Source organism: Onychostoma macrolepis, chromosome 18, assembly GCF_012432095.1.
Source record: "Onychostoma macrolepis isolate SWU-2019 chromosome 18, ASM1243209v1, whole genome shotgun sequence".
NCBI classification, from domain to species: domain Eukaryota; kingdom Metazoa; phylum Chordata; class Actinopteri; order Cypriniformes; family Cyprinidae; genus Onychostoma; species Onychostoma macrolepis.
In genome coordinates, this window is record NC_081172.1 from 13,584,863 (window position 1) to 13,605,203 (window position 20,341).

Below are 20,341 nucleotides of genomic sequence, written 5' to 3' on the forward strand. Positions count from 1 at the left end.
AGAAGCAAAAAATAAAGGGAAAGAGCAGCATGCACTCCTAAGCGTACAAGATATAATTACACAGGATACAAAATGAAAAATCGAACTGATCCAGAATGCTAGTTGTTTAAGAACCAAATATGTTTCCAGCAGTCATTTCCCTCTAAATGTGTCCAAACATTTTTGGAATTGCATTTTGATGTAATCATCCATTAGTTTCTACTGTCTACCAGTATTTCCAGCCAAAGGCTTTGATGGATGTTTCGGCGTCTTGCGGTACTCAACCTTCAATTCAACTGGCATCCAATTTGGAAGCACACATATTTCACTGTTTCTTTCATCTGGAAGATAAATGACATCCACAGCCTTGGAGAATATGCATCACGCATTGTTGAAGAGCAGGCTCGGTCCTCCCTGTCTGCTTGCATCACTGTTGCGTTTTGAAGAGGATAGTGTGTGTGTGTGTGTGTGTGTGTGTGTGTGTCAGCTGTGAGTGGCACAAGAAGGATGTTTAATGTTTTATTCTGACTTATACTTTATGTCCTATAGTCTGATTGACTTCCTGTGTCTAAGATTGTGACTTTAGTGAGATGGACTCTCATCTGATTTGTTGAATCTATTGTATGAAAAGCAGTCATTTTTCTGTCAGAGCATAAATGAGAAACTGCCAACAAAAGATGACAGGGGAGATCAATAAGAATTGTTTTTTTTAATACGTTTTTCACTTGTGCTGAGCAAAGCTGCATTTGATCAAAAATACAGTAATATTGTTAAATGATATTACAATTTAAAATAAATGTTTTGTAGTTTTAAAATGTAATTTATTCCTGTGATGGCAAAGTTGAATTTTCAGCAGTCTTTAGTCCAGGCTTCAGTGTCACATGATCCTTCAGACATCATTTGTGTGGAGACATTTTGTAGTGACAAGTTAAAAAAAAAAAAACAGCATGTATTTGTAACATTGTACTGTAAATGCTTTTACTGACTCTTTTGATCAATTTAATGCATGCTTGACGAATGAAAGTATTTTAATTTCTTTCTTAGTTTAGTGCAAGCTATAAGTCTAATGTATATTGAAAATATTTTTTTTGCTGAAAAAAATAATAGAAGATAATGGAAGTTACTGTATTTAAATATAGGACAACACTATTCGAGTGCATTTAACACCCAACTATTCAACTATTTTGTGGCTGGTTAGTGAATAAAATACAGGATTTTGTGCTGAAATACTGTTTTTCATTGTTTAGTGTATTCACAAACACTCTTTTAAGAGATTGATTTATAATATTTTTATGCATTAATAAATAAAAACAACACACTCTGGATTTCCTTGGATGAAAAGCTACTAGTATCTCTTTTCTACTTCATGTAAATGGCAGTTTCTGTGAAAAACTGTGGGTCCTAACTGACATTCCTTCTTTCTTCCTTCAGTTACTTAGACAGTTTAGATCGGATTGGTGCTGCAGACTACCAGCCCACAGAGCAGGATATTCTGCGAACTCGAGTGAAGACCACCGGGATTGTAGAAACCCACTTCACCTTCAAGAACCTGCACTTCAGGTGAGACTGATTGGCGTGTGATTTATGCATCGGAATGCAATTCAGAGCCTTGCGCCGGCTGTTGAAGTACTACAGTTTTTATCATTTTCACTCATTCATGATTCATAATTGGGCCATGTTTCAGATGAAAAAAAGTCTGATCTAATATATGTAGCAAAAAGTGTTTTTAACTCGTGCTACAACTGGAGTGGTTGTAGACCGAGATTAATGCAGATAAATATCTCCAAACACCGGCATCATCTCACTTCATCATCTCCTCATTCACACGGTTTTTTACACTCTCTCAGCTGATAGCACGTGAAAACAGAAGACTAAAATAAAAGTGTTGATGGGAGTTAGACAGACAGATCTGCCACCATTATTCTGAAGACAGATTTAGAAACACACCATACTGTTACAGCAGAAGCTAGCATTTTCGTAGAAAAGGGCAGAACCTCAGTGGACAGCTGAATTACATGTTCAATCTGAAGCAGATACTAGTATCTGAATGACACATCGGCTAATGATATTAAGTGAAAATCATTACAGATTTAAGATTTAGGGCTTATTAAAGCATAGCCATATAACAGTCTCAACAAGTATAATCATAATCGACACAAAGGCTGCATTAAAAAACAATAAAACAGTAATATTGTGAAATATTGTAACAGTGTTTTCTCTGTTAACATTTTTAAAATGTAATTTATTCCTGTGATGGCAAAGATAAATTTTCAGCAGCCATTACTTCAATCTTCAGTGTCATATGATCCCTTTTTGTGGAAACTGTGATAGTTTTTTTAGGATACTTTGATGACTAGAAAGTTCAAATGAACAGCATTTATTTTAAATCTTTTTTTTTTAACATTATAAATGTCTTTAACGTTTTACTTTTGATTCATTTGAATGTGTCCTTGCTGAATGAAAGTATTCATTTCTCAAAAATAAATGTACTGACCTCAAAATTTGTAACATTATTGTACAGTATGTTGCTTGTTAGGGATGTAACGATTCAGTCAACTCATGATTTGATTCACGATTTTGATTTCACGATTTGATTTTCTCACAATTTTTTTGCACAAAATGAGATTGAAGAAAAATTATACAATAAATGAAAAGGTGTCCTTTTATTAGGCACAAATCAAATAAATCCCTTCATACAAACAAACTAAGGCTTTGTTTGTGCTCTTTTCATTTACAATTAGAGGCAACCACTGCATTTTAATCATGATCCAAACAAAGATGCTGCATATATGCATGCATGAGCAGGTTTTAATCTAAATTAGACTGTATAATTGCAAAATTTGAAGTAAAAACAGAAAGGTCTGACTTTAGTGAAACTATACATAAAACATATCTGAACGAAACAGCAAACGAGCTGAATGAGATGCAAATTCACTCTCTGCCAGCAGGTGGCACTTATGAACAGCAATGATATAGTGTTTCCTGGGTTACCGGTATAAACAAAGCAGAGCTGTGCTTATGAACACTACTTTAATATGCATCGTTCAGAGGCAAGATGAAAAGAAAATACCACGTAAAACTTTTCTAAAGACAGTCAGTTCCCCTCAGACATACATTCATATAAACTTCTACCCCAATTGTATCGTGATTTGTTTAGCATCTCAACCGATTTGAACCGTCACATATTTGAATCGATTTTCAACCTGCTTGCAGTTCATCGTTACATCCCTATTGCTTATATGATGCAGTGCATTATTGTGTTCTGAGATCATGTTGAGTTGTGTCCACTCAGGCTGTTTGATGTGGGAGGTCAGAGGTCGGAGAGGAAGAAATGGATCCACTGCTTTGAGGACGTGACCGCCATTATCTTCTGTGTGGCTCTGAGTGGATACGACCAGGTGCTCCATGAAGACGAGACCACGGTGAGCACTAAATACACACTCACACGCAGAGACACAAACACGCACATCTGTGCTTATGCTCTGATACACACAGACTCAATTGCATGCGCACACTCAGCGTCTGTGTTTCATATATACACTCAAGTGTGCACACTAAACACACTAACAAAAATGATTTATGGATATTTGAACATATTTTCTCATGCTTTAAAAGAGCTGCCTCGGATAAGATTATATTAAAGACATCAAATCTTGATGGACAGCACTGCTGTAACTACATGATGCAGGCTACGTGATCTTCATCCACTGTTGAACGCTGTAATTGCAATTATGTTGCCATTCAAGTGAACATGATGTGCTGTGTGATCATTCACAGCCTTATAATTATAACAGGGCCACAGAACATTTATTGTTTAGCCGGTTTTTAGATATTTTTAAGGTCAGTGGTGTTGATAAAACAGGCCTCCATTGTGAACTCCCACACTAATCGGCACATTAGGTAATGCATATGCTGTATGTGTCATCTTGTGCATACTGAAAAATTCTTAAAAATAGTAAATAATAGTGAAAAAAATAATAATACTATTATTAACATTTTGTATTTATTTCATTATTATTGGCATTCAGTTTTGTAAGCCTCTTGGAGGCGAGCTGCTAGCAAACATGCTGTAAAATGTGGGTGGCCTGGGTTTGAATCATAGGTCATGTTTTGATGCCCCAAACACTGTACCGTCAAATTTAAGCAAAATAATTAAAAACAAAACAATTATTTGGATAAGTCTAATAATGGCATAGCTTTGAGTATTGTAGCTGTCATGTCTGTGTTGCCAATGCTTATCCTCTGCTAAATAGACGCGTGCATAATGGTTTCTCAGAGTGCTAGGGTTCCCACTGGGGCATTATGAATAAACAATATGGTTGCATGTGTCTGGAAATTTTCAATTTTTTTATGTTTTTGCAACACGTTTAGTAACTTCTTGTCTTGTGATGCCAGGATGAATTAATATCTCTACTTAAAATGGTAATTTTGTTGATTGTTACCCTAGTCACATGTTGAGTTCGGCATGTAGGCTGAGTGGAGTGTTTTGTCTCCTGATGGTTTCATTGGTTTAACAGGCACTTTGCTCACCATATCCATTTCTCATAGACAACATGAAATGAAATACACATAGTATATTAAATGAAATACACAAGTATATTACATTTAGCAATTTAAAAATACTAAATAAAGGGAATTGCAATTAAGTTGACATAGTGTAATAAAAGTAATGAAATGAAATGAAATAAAAATATTATAAAGTTAATAAACTGTATTTAAACATTATATATGCAAATAGTATAGATATAATAACCTGAAACATATCTATACAGGTGGAGCTGGGGAAGGTGGAGGGTTTCAGAGGAACTCTGAAAGCGCACTGCAAAAGGCTCTAGTGAATGCTAACTATCCATTTAAATATAAAGCAGCAAGCTCATTGGCTGTAAATACCTGTAAAAACCAATCAGCTTGTGCCAAGTAGTTTAATGCTGTGACTATCATAAGTTTGAGTTAAGGGCCCATCTGCCTGCGCCAACTGGAGTTTCAGGACAGAACTTGGCATTAAGTAGACAAGTTCAACACAAAGCCATTCAAAGTTCTGTGAACCCTTTTACAGTGTCCTTTAAAAGAAAAAAAAACAAAGAATTATTAATGTCCCCATGCTATTGATTGATTCTGTGACCGTGCCAATTGAATCATGGCAGGTGTGATGAGTCATGCTTGGCCGTCTGTGTGTGACACAGGCCTCAGATCTGCGCAGACACACTCTCTCTTGACAAACTCTGATAAGAGAATTTTTACAACATCAGAGGGATTTACGGTGACGCGTTTTGGACATAGGATGGCTTTTATGGTTAGAAAAGTGGCTCCCCATAAATACAGCAACTCTCAGGCGCCCATATTCAACTGATCTATGGAAGCGATAAAAAACAAAGACAGATTCTATTATTCTGTAAGAAAGTCCTGGCGAAACAAACGGACAGAGATAAACACACATACAGATCCTGTGAATACACACCGTACGTACGTGTCTCCTGTCAATGCTCGTCCATTCAGCGCTCTATCAGTGTTTACGCATTTGCCGTCTGACATTCTGTCCCGACCTTCTCTCCTGTGCACCCTGTGGCCTTTCCTCCTCCGTTTCAACACAGACATGCATTTATTTTCTTCAAACACTGTTCCTTCAAGTTTGACCTGTGTGAGACTTTTGTTTAGAGCTGTTCTTTACTTCGTTTGTGACAATGCATGGACCGATTCTGCATTGCTCCACTATTGTTTAGCATTTTAGTGTGTGTGTTTGTACGTGTGAGTACCAACAGCAGTGGTATCTGGGGGTGGGAAATGTGAGTGAAGTGGTGAAGTGTTGGGTTCTGGTGCATGTCCGGTTCCGCTCAGCTGCTCCCGTGGCCTCCAGCGGCCACCTCTGCATTTGCGTCTCTCCTTCAAAACATCTCAGCTGCTCTCCTGTCATCTCTCGCCATCGGCTTTCTTCTCTAACCAATTGCTAAACAATCCAGCCCAGCTCTACAGGCGGCCCTTCCACAGGTATGAAATTATCATTACCAACCTCAGTTGAAGCACATACTAAAAAGAGCTGGAAGCAGTAGGCTTTATGTTGTGCATTAAATTAAACCAATAGAAAAATGAAAGGCAAAAATGAAAATTCTGTTATCATTTCAATTAAATTCTCTAAACACTGTAAAAATGATTTTTATGTGATCTTATTTGCAAATAAGATTGATTTAATAAGATTATTGGAGTATGTTTTAAAGGACTATACTATTTCAGTCTTTCTGATATATGCTAGTTTCGGTCACTAAATTATATCAGATATTCTAGATGCATTGCTGGTTCTTTCCAAAAGCTCAGTTTTTAATTGGTTGTTGCTGGCTGAAGTGATCGGCTGACCTGGTTCTTTCCAGTTTCCTCCTAAAATGATCGGACACATCAAAGAGAGTCACTGCTTCCAACTCTGAATTCATTACCATTCAGATGACAAACAAATAATGAGCAGAATAATGATTTATTAATTGCATATGAAAATAAGGACAGTGTATATCTTTATCATTTTCCCACTATAATTAACATTGTTAATCGTTTCATTGTATACCATCATGATGAGATAAGTAACTAATTTCTTAGGTAGCAGAATATGTTTAGTTTTCCTTTTCTGGCTTCTTGGCTCTTTGTTAAATTTCCTTTCTTTTTTCTGTTCATTTCTCACTTCATATTCTAATTTTGCACTCAAAGTGTGATTGCACCTGAATGTGTGTGTGAGTGTGGATAAGAGCTCCTGAGAGCGAGTGTGTGTATGTGGGTTTACTTAGCTATAATTTGGGGATAATTTTGTGAGCTAAAATATTTATTTTAAAGGTTGGATTATGCATGTGTAAGATAATATTACAAAACCATAATAAACACAATAAATATGTCCCCATTTATAGCTAAGTAAATGTGTATGTGTCTGTATTTGTGGATGCATGTCTGTAAATGATGTCTTATTTTTCTTTCTACAGAACCGCATGCATGAGTCCTTGAAGCTGTTTGACAGCATCTGCAACAACAAATGGTTCACAAACACCTCCATCATTCTCTTCCTCAACAAGAAGGACATATTTGAGGAGAAAATTAAGAAATCTCCCTTAAGTATCTGCTTCCCAGAGTACACAGGTAAACTCATTATCCTGGTGTTAAGAAATGCATGCAAAGGAAGAAAGACAAAATAATTGATGAGGAGAGGACTGTAGAATAACACTCTCTCCAGAAGCCAATTAGCACAATAAATCTTCAGGAGAAGGAGCATCCTGTTCTTTTATTCCTTGTGGATGGATTCACACCCCTAATCTGGACAGCCTGCATTTCTGTATTTTCCAGCACTGAGGGGATAACAGCCAAAACAGTCACCTGCTATTTCCTGTTTATTTATTTATTTATTTAGCTTTGAGCTTTTCATCTTCCTCCATAGCTGCTCAAACAATCACAAATAAGTCTGAGAGACAGAAAAAAATTTCCTGAGAATGTGCTGAGTAACTGTAGTCAGGGAAAAATTGCCTGAAGACATTTTCGCTGCCTGAGGGAAATTTTTGAAAACTAAATACTTTTGCTCAGTATTTTTCTTCACTGTTAGTATTAAATGATTTTATTACTTTGTTTTGTTTTTCATTTTAGTGTTCAGGTTTCAATTTACATTTACCAGCATTGTTTTTATTCTCTTTTGCTCCCCATTCCAAATGTTCTTTTATTTAAAAAAAAAAGGCCTATTTTTTATCACAATTTTTTGCCTCTCTCACTCTTTTCTTTTATTTACTTCTTCTTATTTACTCATCCTGTGCTGCAGGTTCAGACACGTTCATGGAAGCGGTGGGCTACATTCAGTCCCAGTACGAGAGTAAGAACAAGTCAGTTGACAAGGAGGTCTACTCGCACATCACCTGTGCTACAGACACAAACAACATTCAGTTTGTCTTCGACGCTGTCACCGATGTCATCATCGCTAACAACCTGCGCTTCTGTGGCCTTTACTAACCCACAATGATGCCCAGCTCTTACACAACCCCAGAATACAGTGGCAACTGTTGTCAGATATGACATTTTGTCTATGTTTTATACTTATAAATGTCTCCACATGTGTGCCCGTCAGGCCATTTGATGGCCTTTTATAAGGTGAGAGCTAACTCAAATCTGGTGATAGTTCTCACAGAGCTGTTCTTTAATTTATGTGCTAAATTTAAACCAAAGGTCTGATCTCAACTATTGATTTTGGTACATTGTTACAAATACAGGAATGTGCTTTGAATGTCCTTCCTGACACCTTCCTGGTGTGTTAGAGAGAGGTCAGGAGATATTTTAAAGTAAAAATTGGTGCCAAACCTCCACTACTTCCTACTTTTTCCTACTGTAGCTGAGCTTGTAAAGTCAGACACATTCTCTTGTCCATATTACACAGTATGCAGATAAATAATTCCAGATTCAATGAGGTTATGTGGCAATATATTAAATTCCCATAACTATGTAAGTGACTATAATGATGTTCTATACACATGTATTATTTTCAAATGAATGCATTATGGGATATGAATTTCAGTGAATATTCACAAGCTGGCTCATATTACATGTGTTCTGAGTTGGCAGCAATCTCAGAGTGTTGATGAAACACTAGGCTTGACATTTACTTGGCATTTAGAAGAGAGTGCAAATGTCCGATGCCTTGAGCCAAACCACAAAAATGTTAGCCTCTTAGCATCCTAAAAAACAACAGTACGTGTTACTCTTCAAAATTGGGTTTTGGACCTTTTAAACCAGACACCCAGGACATTCCAAAGATTCAAAATCTTAATTTTTAATTAGCTTTTTGCATTTTGAGAACAGACAAAGCTGATTATACCTACATAGAAAGAGATAATAACTAGATTTGTACCACATACAAATCAAATGAATCTATCTATATACACTGTACATTAAAGTTTGGGGTCAGACTTTTTTTTTTTTTTAACACAGCTGCATCTTTTATTTGATCAGAAAAGACATTAATATTGATATTTATAAATATATTCAACATTTCTATTTTAGTATATTTAAAATGTATTATATTCCCGTGATGGAAATGCTACAGTACATTTCAGCGTTCATTACTCCAGTCTTCAGCGTCACATGATCCTTCAGAAATAATTCTAATATGCTGATGTGGTGCTTAAGAAATATTGTTTTATTATTATTGTCAATGTGCAAAACAGTTGTGCAGAAATAGGATTTTTGTAACAATGTAATAGTCTTTACTGATCAATTTAATGCATCATTGCTGAATAGAAGTATTAATTCCTTTAAAAAAAAGATACTGACCTCAAACTTTTGAACGGTATACACACACACACACACATAAGAATCACATGCACACATGCAACAACTGGAGTGACATGCTTCATATTAGTATGACTTGAGAAATAGAATCACAGAGCTGTCTCACCACACATTGTCTATTCTGCTGTTTTGTTTGTAGTTCAGTCTATTTTATACTATCCTGCTTAATTGCTGGTCAAAGTGTGTAGTAGTGCTAGTCATATCTAGGGGTGCAGAATGGACCTGAGCTGAAAAGACTCTTTGGTTTCTCTGTAATCGGCAGACACGTGCATTGCATTGAACTCAGACCTTGGCCTGCTTTGAGTCTCTGTGTATGTGAAAATACAGATCTGTAATTGACAATAATTCACAGTGCCATATATGCTTTGGATGTTTGCTGCTATATGTGTACACAGTACTTCTTAATATTCATCTCTCCATAGGATCACTTTAGTCAATGTGTGAATTACACAGTGACTTTCAGGGAGGTTGGCTTTTTAAATGATTTTTGCCGTTCGTTTTTTTAATGTCTGATGAAAGGTATTTTTAATCTTGTGCAACACAAATTGTAATTTGGCAGCAGATGCACAGCATGACTAAATTATCTGAAAGACCCTGTGGAGTCCTATATGATTTTAAAATATTTATTTTAATGAGACTCCCTTAACCTTTTGCTTTGGCTGTCTTTGAGAGGTTCAAACTTCATAATATGTGACCCTGGACCATAAAACCGGGAGCACGGGTATATTTGTAGCAATAGCCAACAATACATTGTATGGGTCAAAATTATAGATTTTTCTTTTATGCCATAAATCATGGATATTATGTAAAGATCATGTTCCATGAAGATATTTTGTAAATTTCCTACTGTAAATATATCAAACCTTAATTTTTGATTAGTAATATGCATTGCTAAGAATTTCATTTGGACAACTTTAAAGGTTTTTTTTTTTTTTTGCTCCCTCAGATTCCAGATTTTCAAATAGTTGTATCTCGGCCAAATATTGTCCTATCCTAACAAACCATACATCAATGGAAAGCATATTTATTCAGTATAAAAAAATTCCCTTATGACTGGTTTTGTGGTCCAGGGTCATATATTAATATTTTACTGTTAATCTATGAGAAATATGGATTGAATTCAATCGTTCACTTCTACAGCCAAAAGTTTTCTTGATGTAAAACACAAATTGTGCCAACTATGAACAGTTATGTGTTATTATAAGGCCAGTGTCAGTACTAAGCACCTTTTAGCCATTGTTTGGGTCCATTAAGGGTCAGTTTTCATACATTTCGAGAGCGTATGTGTAGCCGCATAGTGACTTTCATTCTAGAAGCCAAATAAAGAGTGTAAAGGGAAAGCAGTATCAGTTTTAGTAAACTCCTTTGACCTTAATCCCAGTTTGATGGGCCATACAATTTGGATTATGATTTTAAAGAATGACGAGTATCAAGACAGCTGGCTAATGCATGACAATTGTCAGCTCAGACACATGTGTAATTAGGTCAGTGGCCAAGGTAAAGAAACGCAAGGGTAATTGAGTCTGTCCGTTGCTGAGGGACAAAGGCCAGTTTGTTCCCTGGCTTGTAGCCGCAGTACAAATAACTGTTGGTGATGTGTCCAGACTTCTTTCATCAGACTGACTAATGTGATAAGTTCAAGCGGTACATTTTGCTAATGTAGCATAATTTACTTGAAATGGTACTTAAATTTGAAATTGTGAGTTTCATTGTAGTGTTTAATCCATATTTGATTCTGAGTAAATGCAGCAGGACCCGGCAGACATGCTCTCCCGTCACACATATTACTGTAATCTCACCGTCCATCACTTTTTGTTTGTTTGTTTTTGTCATACTGCTGTAATTATTGTTTTTATGTATGTCTCACTGCTATGATTATTTATTGAACAATGGATGTCTATTTATATGACATGAATGAATAAAGTACTTGTGAAATCCAGTGTGTGGCGCTGATTTTTGAGTCCTGCAAGTAAGTGCTGTTTATATTATTTTCTCTGCATAATTAGAATCTTTGTGGTGAATCATCACTATTGGAGTGAGCAGATATTAATCATTTCACCAAACTTAGTTTGAAATCACATTTCTTATGTAGGTTGAAACAATAGTTTCTTTCTTTGCTTTTTGTGGGCTTCGGCTATCTTGACTGCTGCTGTATATATTTCTCCACTAAACGTTTCTGGTTTTTCTGTCTGCCTCTTTTTCTCTGTCTATCCTCCATTCTGGTTTCTTCTCCTCTTGCAGAATCGCATGCACGAGTCTCTTATGCTGTTCGATTCCATCTGTAACAACAAATTCTTCATTGACACTTCCATCATTCTCTTCCTCAACAAGAAAGACCTATTCGCTGAAAAGATCAAGAAATCTCCCCTGAGTATCTGTTTCCCTGAATACACAGGTAAGAATGCTTCCTGTTGTTAAAAAGCCTATAAAAATGTACAGATTTGAACTCTGGTAACACCGTTGCATCAGAACAGAACGATGTTTGTGATTGGTCAGGTCAGGTTTAGTGTTGTCAAAAACCCATTAGTTTGGATTCACAGTATGAACTCTAGACTACATTTTGAAGGCACTGTAAAATGGGAGGTAAAGGATGGAGCAGTAGCTGAATCTTACGTGTGCAGTCATGGGTAAAAGGTGGGCACAGAGGGATGTCTGCAGGTCTGTCAAACTCTCTTCACGGCAGAATACAATTCACTGCCTCCGTTAGACACCGTTCCTGTTCAGCAGCACCCTCAGTGTTGCTTTCCACATACAGTGGCCCCAAAAAGCGTTTTGGACACTGAAATCACAATTAAAAATGTATTTGCATTATATACAAAAATATCCATCCAAACGTTATTTCTTTAAGGGAAAAAAAAAAGCACACTTTAAAAGCAGAACATTTTACAGAATATTAATTAGTTATACTAAATTTTAAAATAATATTAATAATTAAAATTATAAATTAATTGAATGAATACACAGTATTCAGACAAAAGTATTTGGTAAAAATTTATTTATTATAATTAGCTTAAAGGAAATGTATTGAATATAATTAAAAGTTGACGATGAAGTAAATGATTAAATAAATAATATACAATATCTCAGTATCTTAATATATTGTATTGACAAAAAATATTTCAACAATTACAATGTTAACATGAATAAAGATATCTCCACATCTTGATATATTGTTCAGAATTAGTACTTAGAATTATATGTATAGTATATGTACAAACTAACACATAAATTATTAAATAATATACAATATCTCATCTTGATATTTTGTTTAAAATTAAGACTGTAGCATTTTGACAATAAAAGTGTATGTAATTAAATAAAATGTGTGGTTTGATTATAATGAACTTTTATAATTAAGTTAATCTAATTACAAATAAGTAAATGGTTAAATTATTAAACTACAGTATCTCAGCATCTTAATATATTGTTTACAAAATCAAATTTGAGCAATTACAATATATGTAATTAATTTGGTAAATTAATTATAAATAACTAATAAGTTAATTAATAAATGTAATTATATGTTGATAAATGCAATATGAAATATCTCAATATCTGTATATATTGTTCAGTATTGTTTATGTCCATCTGTGGTTACTTAGGACACCTGAGAAAAGCATTGCCTAGTATTAGATCTTTTTTTTTTTAGTGTGACTTAAAATGTTCAAAAGTGTTAATAATAATCATTTTGATGTACATGGTCTCATACATACCCAAGATACAGCAGCTTCTCAATGGGACTTTTGTTAAAGTTAAAGAATGCATGGCTATTAGAGAACGGAAGAGAAGAGACATTTGTGAATGTCAGAAGTCACCGAGGTCATTTTAAATAGTGGGTTAATGAGCGTTTTGAGTGACAAGCACAAAGCCGGTTGGAAGATCAGTGTACCACTTTTATGTCATTTTTATTTTTGCCATAATATCTGATCTCATATACTCATTTGATCTCTGTCTCCCTCGGTAGGTCCAAACACCTACGACGATGCAGCTGCTTACATCCAAGCACAATTTGAAAGCAAGAACCGCTCGCCTAACAAGGAGATCTACTGTCACATGACCTGTGCCACGGATACAGGAAACATCCAGGTGGTGTTCGATGCTGTGACCGACATCATCATCGCCAACAACCTGCGAGGCTGCGGCTTGTACTGAGGCCCGCCCCTTCCCTCTCGAGCCACTTCTTTGGAAATGATTATTATTGAAATTGCAAGTTGGTAAATAATGATAATGATAATTTTAAAATAGGCATATACAAATATATAAATATATTATATATATATGAAATGTTTTTAGTTTGTCTTTCAAAGAGCTGCCAACAGAACTGATTTCTTATAGAAACCCAGCCTTTATGGTTTTAGAACAAAGTTGGGACCTTTTTTGTGTTGTTTTTGTTTTTCTTTGCTGTCGTATGTTTGTTCTCCCCGTATTCCACTGTGTCTTTATCGTTTTAACTAAACAACCCTCATTTTTTTTTTTTTTTTTTTGATAAATGTCTTTCTTTGACTATTTTTTTATGTTTTATGTCATTGTATGTATATTTATTACACGAATATCAGTCAGGAGGGATGACCTGTACATGTTTGCCTGGCTACATGAATTTACTTTGACGATAATGTGACAATAGCTAAATCCACGGTTATGCTAGTCTTGAGCACTATGGTTCAAGTCAGTTGTAGCGTGTCCTTGTTTCGGATTTTGAATTACTGTAGTACCGTTCGATATCGTAGAGAATGGAAACACCCAGGCTTTTCTTATGTTTCATCTCTACCCATCCCCGTCACTTCCGTAGGTCAGCTCTCTGGGGAAGGGCCCGGGCCGCTTGACATGCGACCCCGGGGCCTGTCAAACCAGTACAATGATTGCAAGTGTCATATCAGTGCCAACCTTCTGAGAATGACGTGTCTGGGAATAGTAGTAGAAACACTAGGTCACTGTTATGAGAACTTATTAACATTTGTCTTGTAAGGAACTTTTACTTTTGTATTGTTGTTGATTAATTTATTAATTTATTTATTGATCATCTGTCCCACACACTTCCTTTGTACTTACTTCACCTCGTCCATTCTTCTACCTCTCGTCCGTTGTCACCCTTCCCTCTTCATTCCTTCTTTCCCCTAGGTTTCTTCCTGTTTTAGTTGGCTGGGTATTGGAGTCCCCGTCACTGATAGCATGACCCCTCAGCCTTTGTATAAAGAAACAGCTAACTGCTTCACATAGCTAATGGTGCGAAAAATAAAGAATAAAACACAAAATAAAAAGAACAAAAAAAGAGGAAAAAAAAAACAGAAAAGACAGACGCAGCAAAAAGAATGGGCATCGTGGGCGGGGTTTAGGGGGTGGGCGGGTAGATGTGGGGCTCAGGGAAATGATGTGGAGGCTTGCAGACGAAGGTCATTGGGCTGTCAGTCTTTGTAGAAAGCTGTAGATCCTCCAGTTCTAGAATCTTAGAAATAATTGAGAAAAAAAAAGATAAAAAAGGATGACAATAATAACAAACGATGATGACGACGACGACGACGATGATAACAATACCAATATCAATGATTATTCTGTAATATTATTAAAGGTATATTTCTTGTGCTTTGTAGCTACAGAACTTTTTTTTCCCTCTCTCCCCCTTTTTTTAAAAAAAAAAAAGAATTTTGCAAGGGTTCCTGTGATCCACTCTTGAACCGTTCTTACTGACTTAACCCATGTTGATGTTGATGAACTGTACCGATTCTTTTTGCCTGTTCGCCCTGCATTGCAATGTCTTTACTTAGCCTGAATTACAGTATATGTATTGATTTTTTTTATTTGTTTGATTTTATTGAACGAACCACTTTTTGGTGGCACGGCTCCGCCCCCGGTGCCGGAGAGGGCGGGGCTGTGCACGGCTGTACAGATTCATGCGCTTTCTCTTGGTTTTTTGAGAATTGTACTCAAACACCTTCCAGGTCTGCATAGAAAAGCACAGCTCTCACCTATCACACGTAGATTTGGAAAGATGTATCTCTCCTCCCTCTCTGCCTTCTCAGTTTGAAATTCAAAGAAAAAGAGAAAAAAAAAACTGTAAAAATATCTACACCACCGTTGATTTTGATTCTCCTTCCCTTCTTTTTTTAATCCTTTCTTTTTCTCTCCAAGTGAATGCTTTTGTGCTGCTTTTTCTCCCTCTTCTTTAGTGAATGGTTGTTCTTTCATGTGGGATGTTCGTGCTGGAAAACCAATCGAATGTAGTGTTTACATTAAAAGCCACAGTTTTCATGACTACAACCTGGAGCTTTTCACTTTTGATTGTTATTCATTCCATTGCTAAACTGCATTGTCGTTTATATATTTCACTGATTGCTCAAATGACTGAGGCCTCCAATGAAACGATACAGATACTGAGATCAGTTAGTGTATGAACGAAAGGATGCGTTAAGGTAAACTTATCCACCATTAATCCAATACTAAAAGGACAGACAGTATTCACATGATTAAATGTAAGGTGATCTGTTTCGATTCAACATAAAGTACTACAACCTATTCACCAATGTGTGCTATATTTACTGTCAACATCTTAGAATGCAATATAGGGGACATGGAGGAAGTGTGCTTGAATCCCAAGGGAAATAATTATGTCTCTGTGCCTCTTAAGTGTGTCTTCAGACCGTTCTGGAGAGAGAAGAAGGAGATGCTCAGTCACTCAATACCACAGCTTCAAAAGAGGAAGCGCCACTTTGTGCCAGTCTGATTGGATGATAATTGCAATGAGGGCTTCACATATGGAAAGAGAGGGAGAGAAAATGAGAGGAAGAGTTTGTGTGTGTTAAGATGGCAGGATGAAATGCAGACTATGATGGGAAACTGCAGAGGTAATTGGTATCGACTGTGTCCACCCAACTCAACACAAAGGCTTTATATAGCGACAGTGAAGAAAGACTCTGCCTCAGTGACACCAATTATATACACACATATATATATATATATATATATATACAGTATACTACTGTTGAAATTTGGGGATCATTTTTTCATGTTTTTTGAAGGAAGTCTCTTATGCTCAACAAGGCAAAATGCAGTAATGAATGGTTTCTATTTTAATACATTTTAAAATGTAATTGATTCCTGTGATGGTAAAGCTGAATTTTACAGCATCATTACTCCAGTTTTCAGTGTCACATTATGATTTTAATATGCTAATTTGGTGCTGAAGAGACATTTCTATTTATCAATATTTAAAACAGTTGTGCTGCTTAATATTTTTGTGGAAACCCTGATGCATTTTTTTCAAGGATTCATTGATGAATACAAAGTTCAAAAGAACATTCATTTAAAACAGAAAAAAATGTGTTACATAAGTGTCTTTACTGTTTACTCTTACTCAACTTAATTTGTCATTGCTGAATAATTGTAGACATTTCTTTAAAAAAAATCTTACTGACCCCAAACATTTGAAGAGTGGTGTGTATATATGAAATATATATATTTTTTGCATATTACTAGCTACAGTATATATCAGCATTTTTACCTCATCAAACAATTTGCCTTAAATTGATGGCAATAAGGCAACAGAAAGAGACAGAAATGGATGAAGAGACCAGATGATGACAGGTGGGCCACAATGGAAAGAAGAGAAAATGTCCTTCCCCCTCTTCTGGCGGTGACAGGTATAGCTTCCTTTTTTTTTCTTTTTTGCCTTCCATAGGAATAACAACCATCTAAACAAGTTGAAAGCTCAAATCAGTAGGTTTAGATTGTGCCAGGCACACGAGGGCCACCAAAAGGCCTACTGCAGAACTGCTAAATGGACCCAATTTAGTGTAATTGTTAAGTAAACGTAGCATTTAAAATGTGTCTCCAACAACATTTAAACAAAGCCTAAGCTGCTGCACACAATCAGTTATACTAACTGCCACTAATTCATTCATTTGATTACATGAATACTGAGAAGTTGTAAAATAAAATGTCTGGATTTGATTTGGTCACATTATCTGAGTATCACTTATAGTTGACAGTATTGCTCACTGTGATGTTGAAGAATTTTGTAACCACACAATGATGAGTCAGTGTAGCATTTTGGTATGCCCTAAGATTCAATCCCAGGACCTTGTCCCTGTCAGCTATTTTTCCACAAACACACACACACACACACACACACACACACACACTCACTCTAAGTTATTTATAGTGCAGCACCATCATCTGCCTGTTGCTAGGAGACGGCTGGGTGCAGATTTCCTCAGCATGCAATACCTAATGCTTTTATCACTGCTAGTTTTATGTATTTTGTCACAAATTTTATAGTGTGAATTTATTTCACACTGCATAAAACCATTCAGTCTGCATGGGCACAAAGCAGTAATTCAAATTATTCTGTTCCAAACACATTATGCATCATGCTGACAACCTGCTGTATAATAATGGACATTGTGCTAAAGAGAGTGAGAGAGTGTAAGATAAAAAGGAAGTGGTCTATGTGTGTGCGGTGTGGTGAGTAATGAGATGGCCAGCGCAAAATGCTGATTAAATTTCTGTCACAAAGGTCAAGACCCCAAAGCTGCTGTTGCCATGGAAACTGCATCGTTTACTCTTATGCCCCATCACTGCTGGAATGATGCCGTCTGTTCGGTGCGGTTTACCTGTTCTTCTCGCAATGACACCTCTGGAAAAACCTCTGGACTCAATCAGGATGCTGTAACACTGGAAGTATATTCTTAAAAAGAGGACATAGATAAATAGAAAGTTACAAACTCATCACATAGGATTTATCTCAGTAATTATGAGGTTCCTTATAAATCAAAAGTCGTTACACAAATGTGTTTATCCTCTAGAGACTGTACATTGTTTACATTTATATAGTTTATTAATTACAAAATTTGTTGGCCAGAACAACAGTGTGATATTTTTGTGTTTCATAATTAGACAGACTGATTGATTGATATTAAAACAAATTATGAGTGATGAAATCACAGCATGTAAATAGTCTATAGGCTACATTTTCATACATTTTAATAGGCTACATAAACATGTTGTACGTTATTTGCCAACTAACCAAGAGTTTTAAATTTGAAACTCTTAAACAGGATTCACAAGTAGATTTTATTAGTTTGGTTGTGTGTATGAAAATAACAGAATGATAGAAAACACAATGAGCAGTAGAAGAAAACACGCAATCAAGCCCGCCCTCTGGTGGACGGAACCGGAACTGAAATAGTCCATCAACTCGACCTCACCGACAGACGGTCACATTGACATTTTATTTTCTCATATATTTTCTCTCCCAAATATACCTGGTTATAAAAAGAAGACCTACATGTGAACTGCAGAAGTCACAAGTCACTATAAAAAAGCACGTTAAAATGCTTGCGGATGGGGTTAGTTTTCTGTAAATGTCAGATGACATAATCATTTGGCCTCTTTTAGACAGCAAACGTGACGTGAAGTAAGATTTTATGTCCACTCTGAAATAAACCGAGCCTCACATAGACTCTCGCACCGTTGGCGACTCGCGAATAACAACAGTGAAGAACAGACGGTCATATTTCAGGCGGGAAACATACTCCCGCCTGAAATCTGAGAGTGTTTTCAACTGTAGTTATTTTGCTTTGTCTCAATGAGCGAGTCGCCTGAGTCGGGCAGACTGACTGACGGACACCAGTGCCAAACTCGGGAGGTCTCGCCGTCTGACCTTGCGGCACCCCCTTCGGTTTCCTCAGGGCACGAGTCCAGCAGCGACAACTGTCACCCGCGTCTAGCGCCGTTTACGCGCAGTGCGCGTGAGAACCGGGAGAGCCGTGGAGATTCGGTAACCGCGTTAATCATCTCAGGCGCTCAAACTGCTGCTGATTCTCAGTCACTGACGTCGCCTTCTGAGTGAGTGTGTGTGTGTGTGTGTGTGTGTGTAAATACAGCACGCAGACGCGAACTCACACTGATAAACAATACTGATTCTTGAGTAGGCTGCTGGAACAAAACAGACTAACAAATACACATTTATGTACAGTATCAATTAATTATTTTGGATTAATCTTCAACATGTTCAAAGTTTATCACCTTGGGAGCAAGTTTATCCTTATCTATGGGTCAACACCATCTGAAACAAAAATAGCAGCTGTTTATATTTTAAAATAAATATTATTTAGGCCTATATGTAATTTTGGTCACACTTTATTTTAAGGTCCGATTCTCGCTATTAACAAACCATTCAATTCAATAAATTCCTAATTTGCTGCTTATTATTAGGCTAATAGTTAGTAAGGTAGTTGTTAAGTTTAGATATTGGGTAGGATTAGGGATGTAGAATATGCTCTTGCAGAATATGTGCTTTATAAGTACTAATAAATAGCAACATAATAATAATAATAATAATAAGCAACAAGTTAATAGTGAGAACTGGTCCCTGCACTAAAGTGTTATCGTTATTTTGGATATATTTGTGATGAAGCTGTCATTGACAGAAAATCTAAGATTTTTTTTTATTAGCCTACATAAATATAATAATAATAACAACAACAACAACATCAATAACAATAAATTATAAAATACAAATCGGTAACATTTTATTTGAAGGTGTCCTTGTTACACATTACATGTAGGCTAATTACTATTATAATAACAACAAATTATGCATAATTACATGCAAGTAACCCTATAGGGGTTATACAAACCATTCCTAACCCTAACCATATAGTAAGTAGGCTACACGTAAGCCTAGTTAATTTGTATTTCTCAGATGTATATTTACACTGTAACAAGGACACCTTAAAATAAAGTGAAACCTACAAATCTATAAGACGAAAATACAAAAACTACTCACCAGAGCCTGTGTGACCTCATATGAAATATGGAAAAAGAATCTTCAGGACGGCGACTGACTTGATACGATCTAATTACAGTATGTATTTTTACATATCTGATGGTGTTGACAAAAAAACTAGGAACACAGCTGCGAAACCTAATAAAAGATGTATCTTTTTAAAATAGACATCTTCCTTCTTCCCTTTTCTTTTAAAGACACATTTACATTTTGATTTCTTGTGTATTAGATATGCTATATTTTTGAATCTGCAGAAAGCTAGTATTTTAGGGTTAGTGAGTG

At 36.1% G+C, this 20,341-nt stretch overlaps 1 protein-coding gene across 4 annotated transcripts in view; it reads left to right on the forward strand.

Annotated features, from left to right (window-relative positions):
• gnao1a (guanine nucleotide binding protein (G protein), alpha activating activity polypeptide O, a) overlaps positions 1-15,531 on the forward strand; it is an 87,570-nt gene extending 72,039 nt beyond the window's left edge. Inside the window, exons 5-8 of one of the 4 annotated variants that reach the window (XM_058750738.1) lie at positions 1,411-1,539; positions 3,272-3,401; positions 6,936-7,089; positions 7,748-11,215. In XM_058750738.1, coding sequence (XP_058606721.1) covers positions 1,411-1,539; positions 3,272-3,401; positions 6,936-7,089; positions 7,748-7,944 — 610 coding nt within the window. In that variant the 3' untranslated portion in view covers positions 7,945-11,215. Of the gene's footprint in view, positions 1-1,410; positions 1,540-3,271; positions 3,402-6,935; positions 7,090-7,747; positions 11,216-11,517; positions 11,672-13,240 lie in introns of those variants that run through there. The other 3 variants (XM_058750740.1, XM_058750742.1, XM_058750739.1) reach the window with 3 other exon arrangements.
• The last annotated feature ends 4,810 nt before the right edge of the window (positions 15,532-20,341 follow it).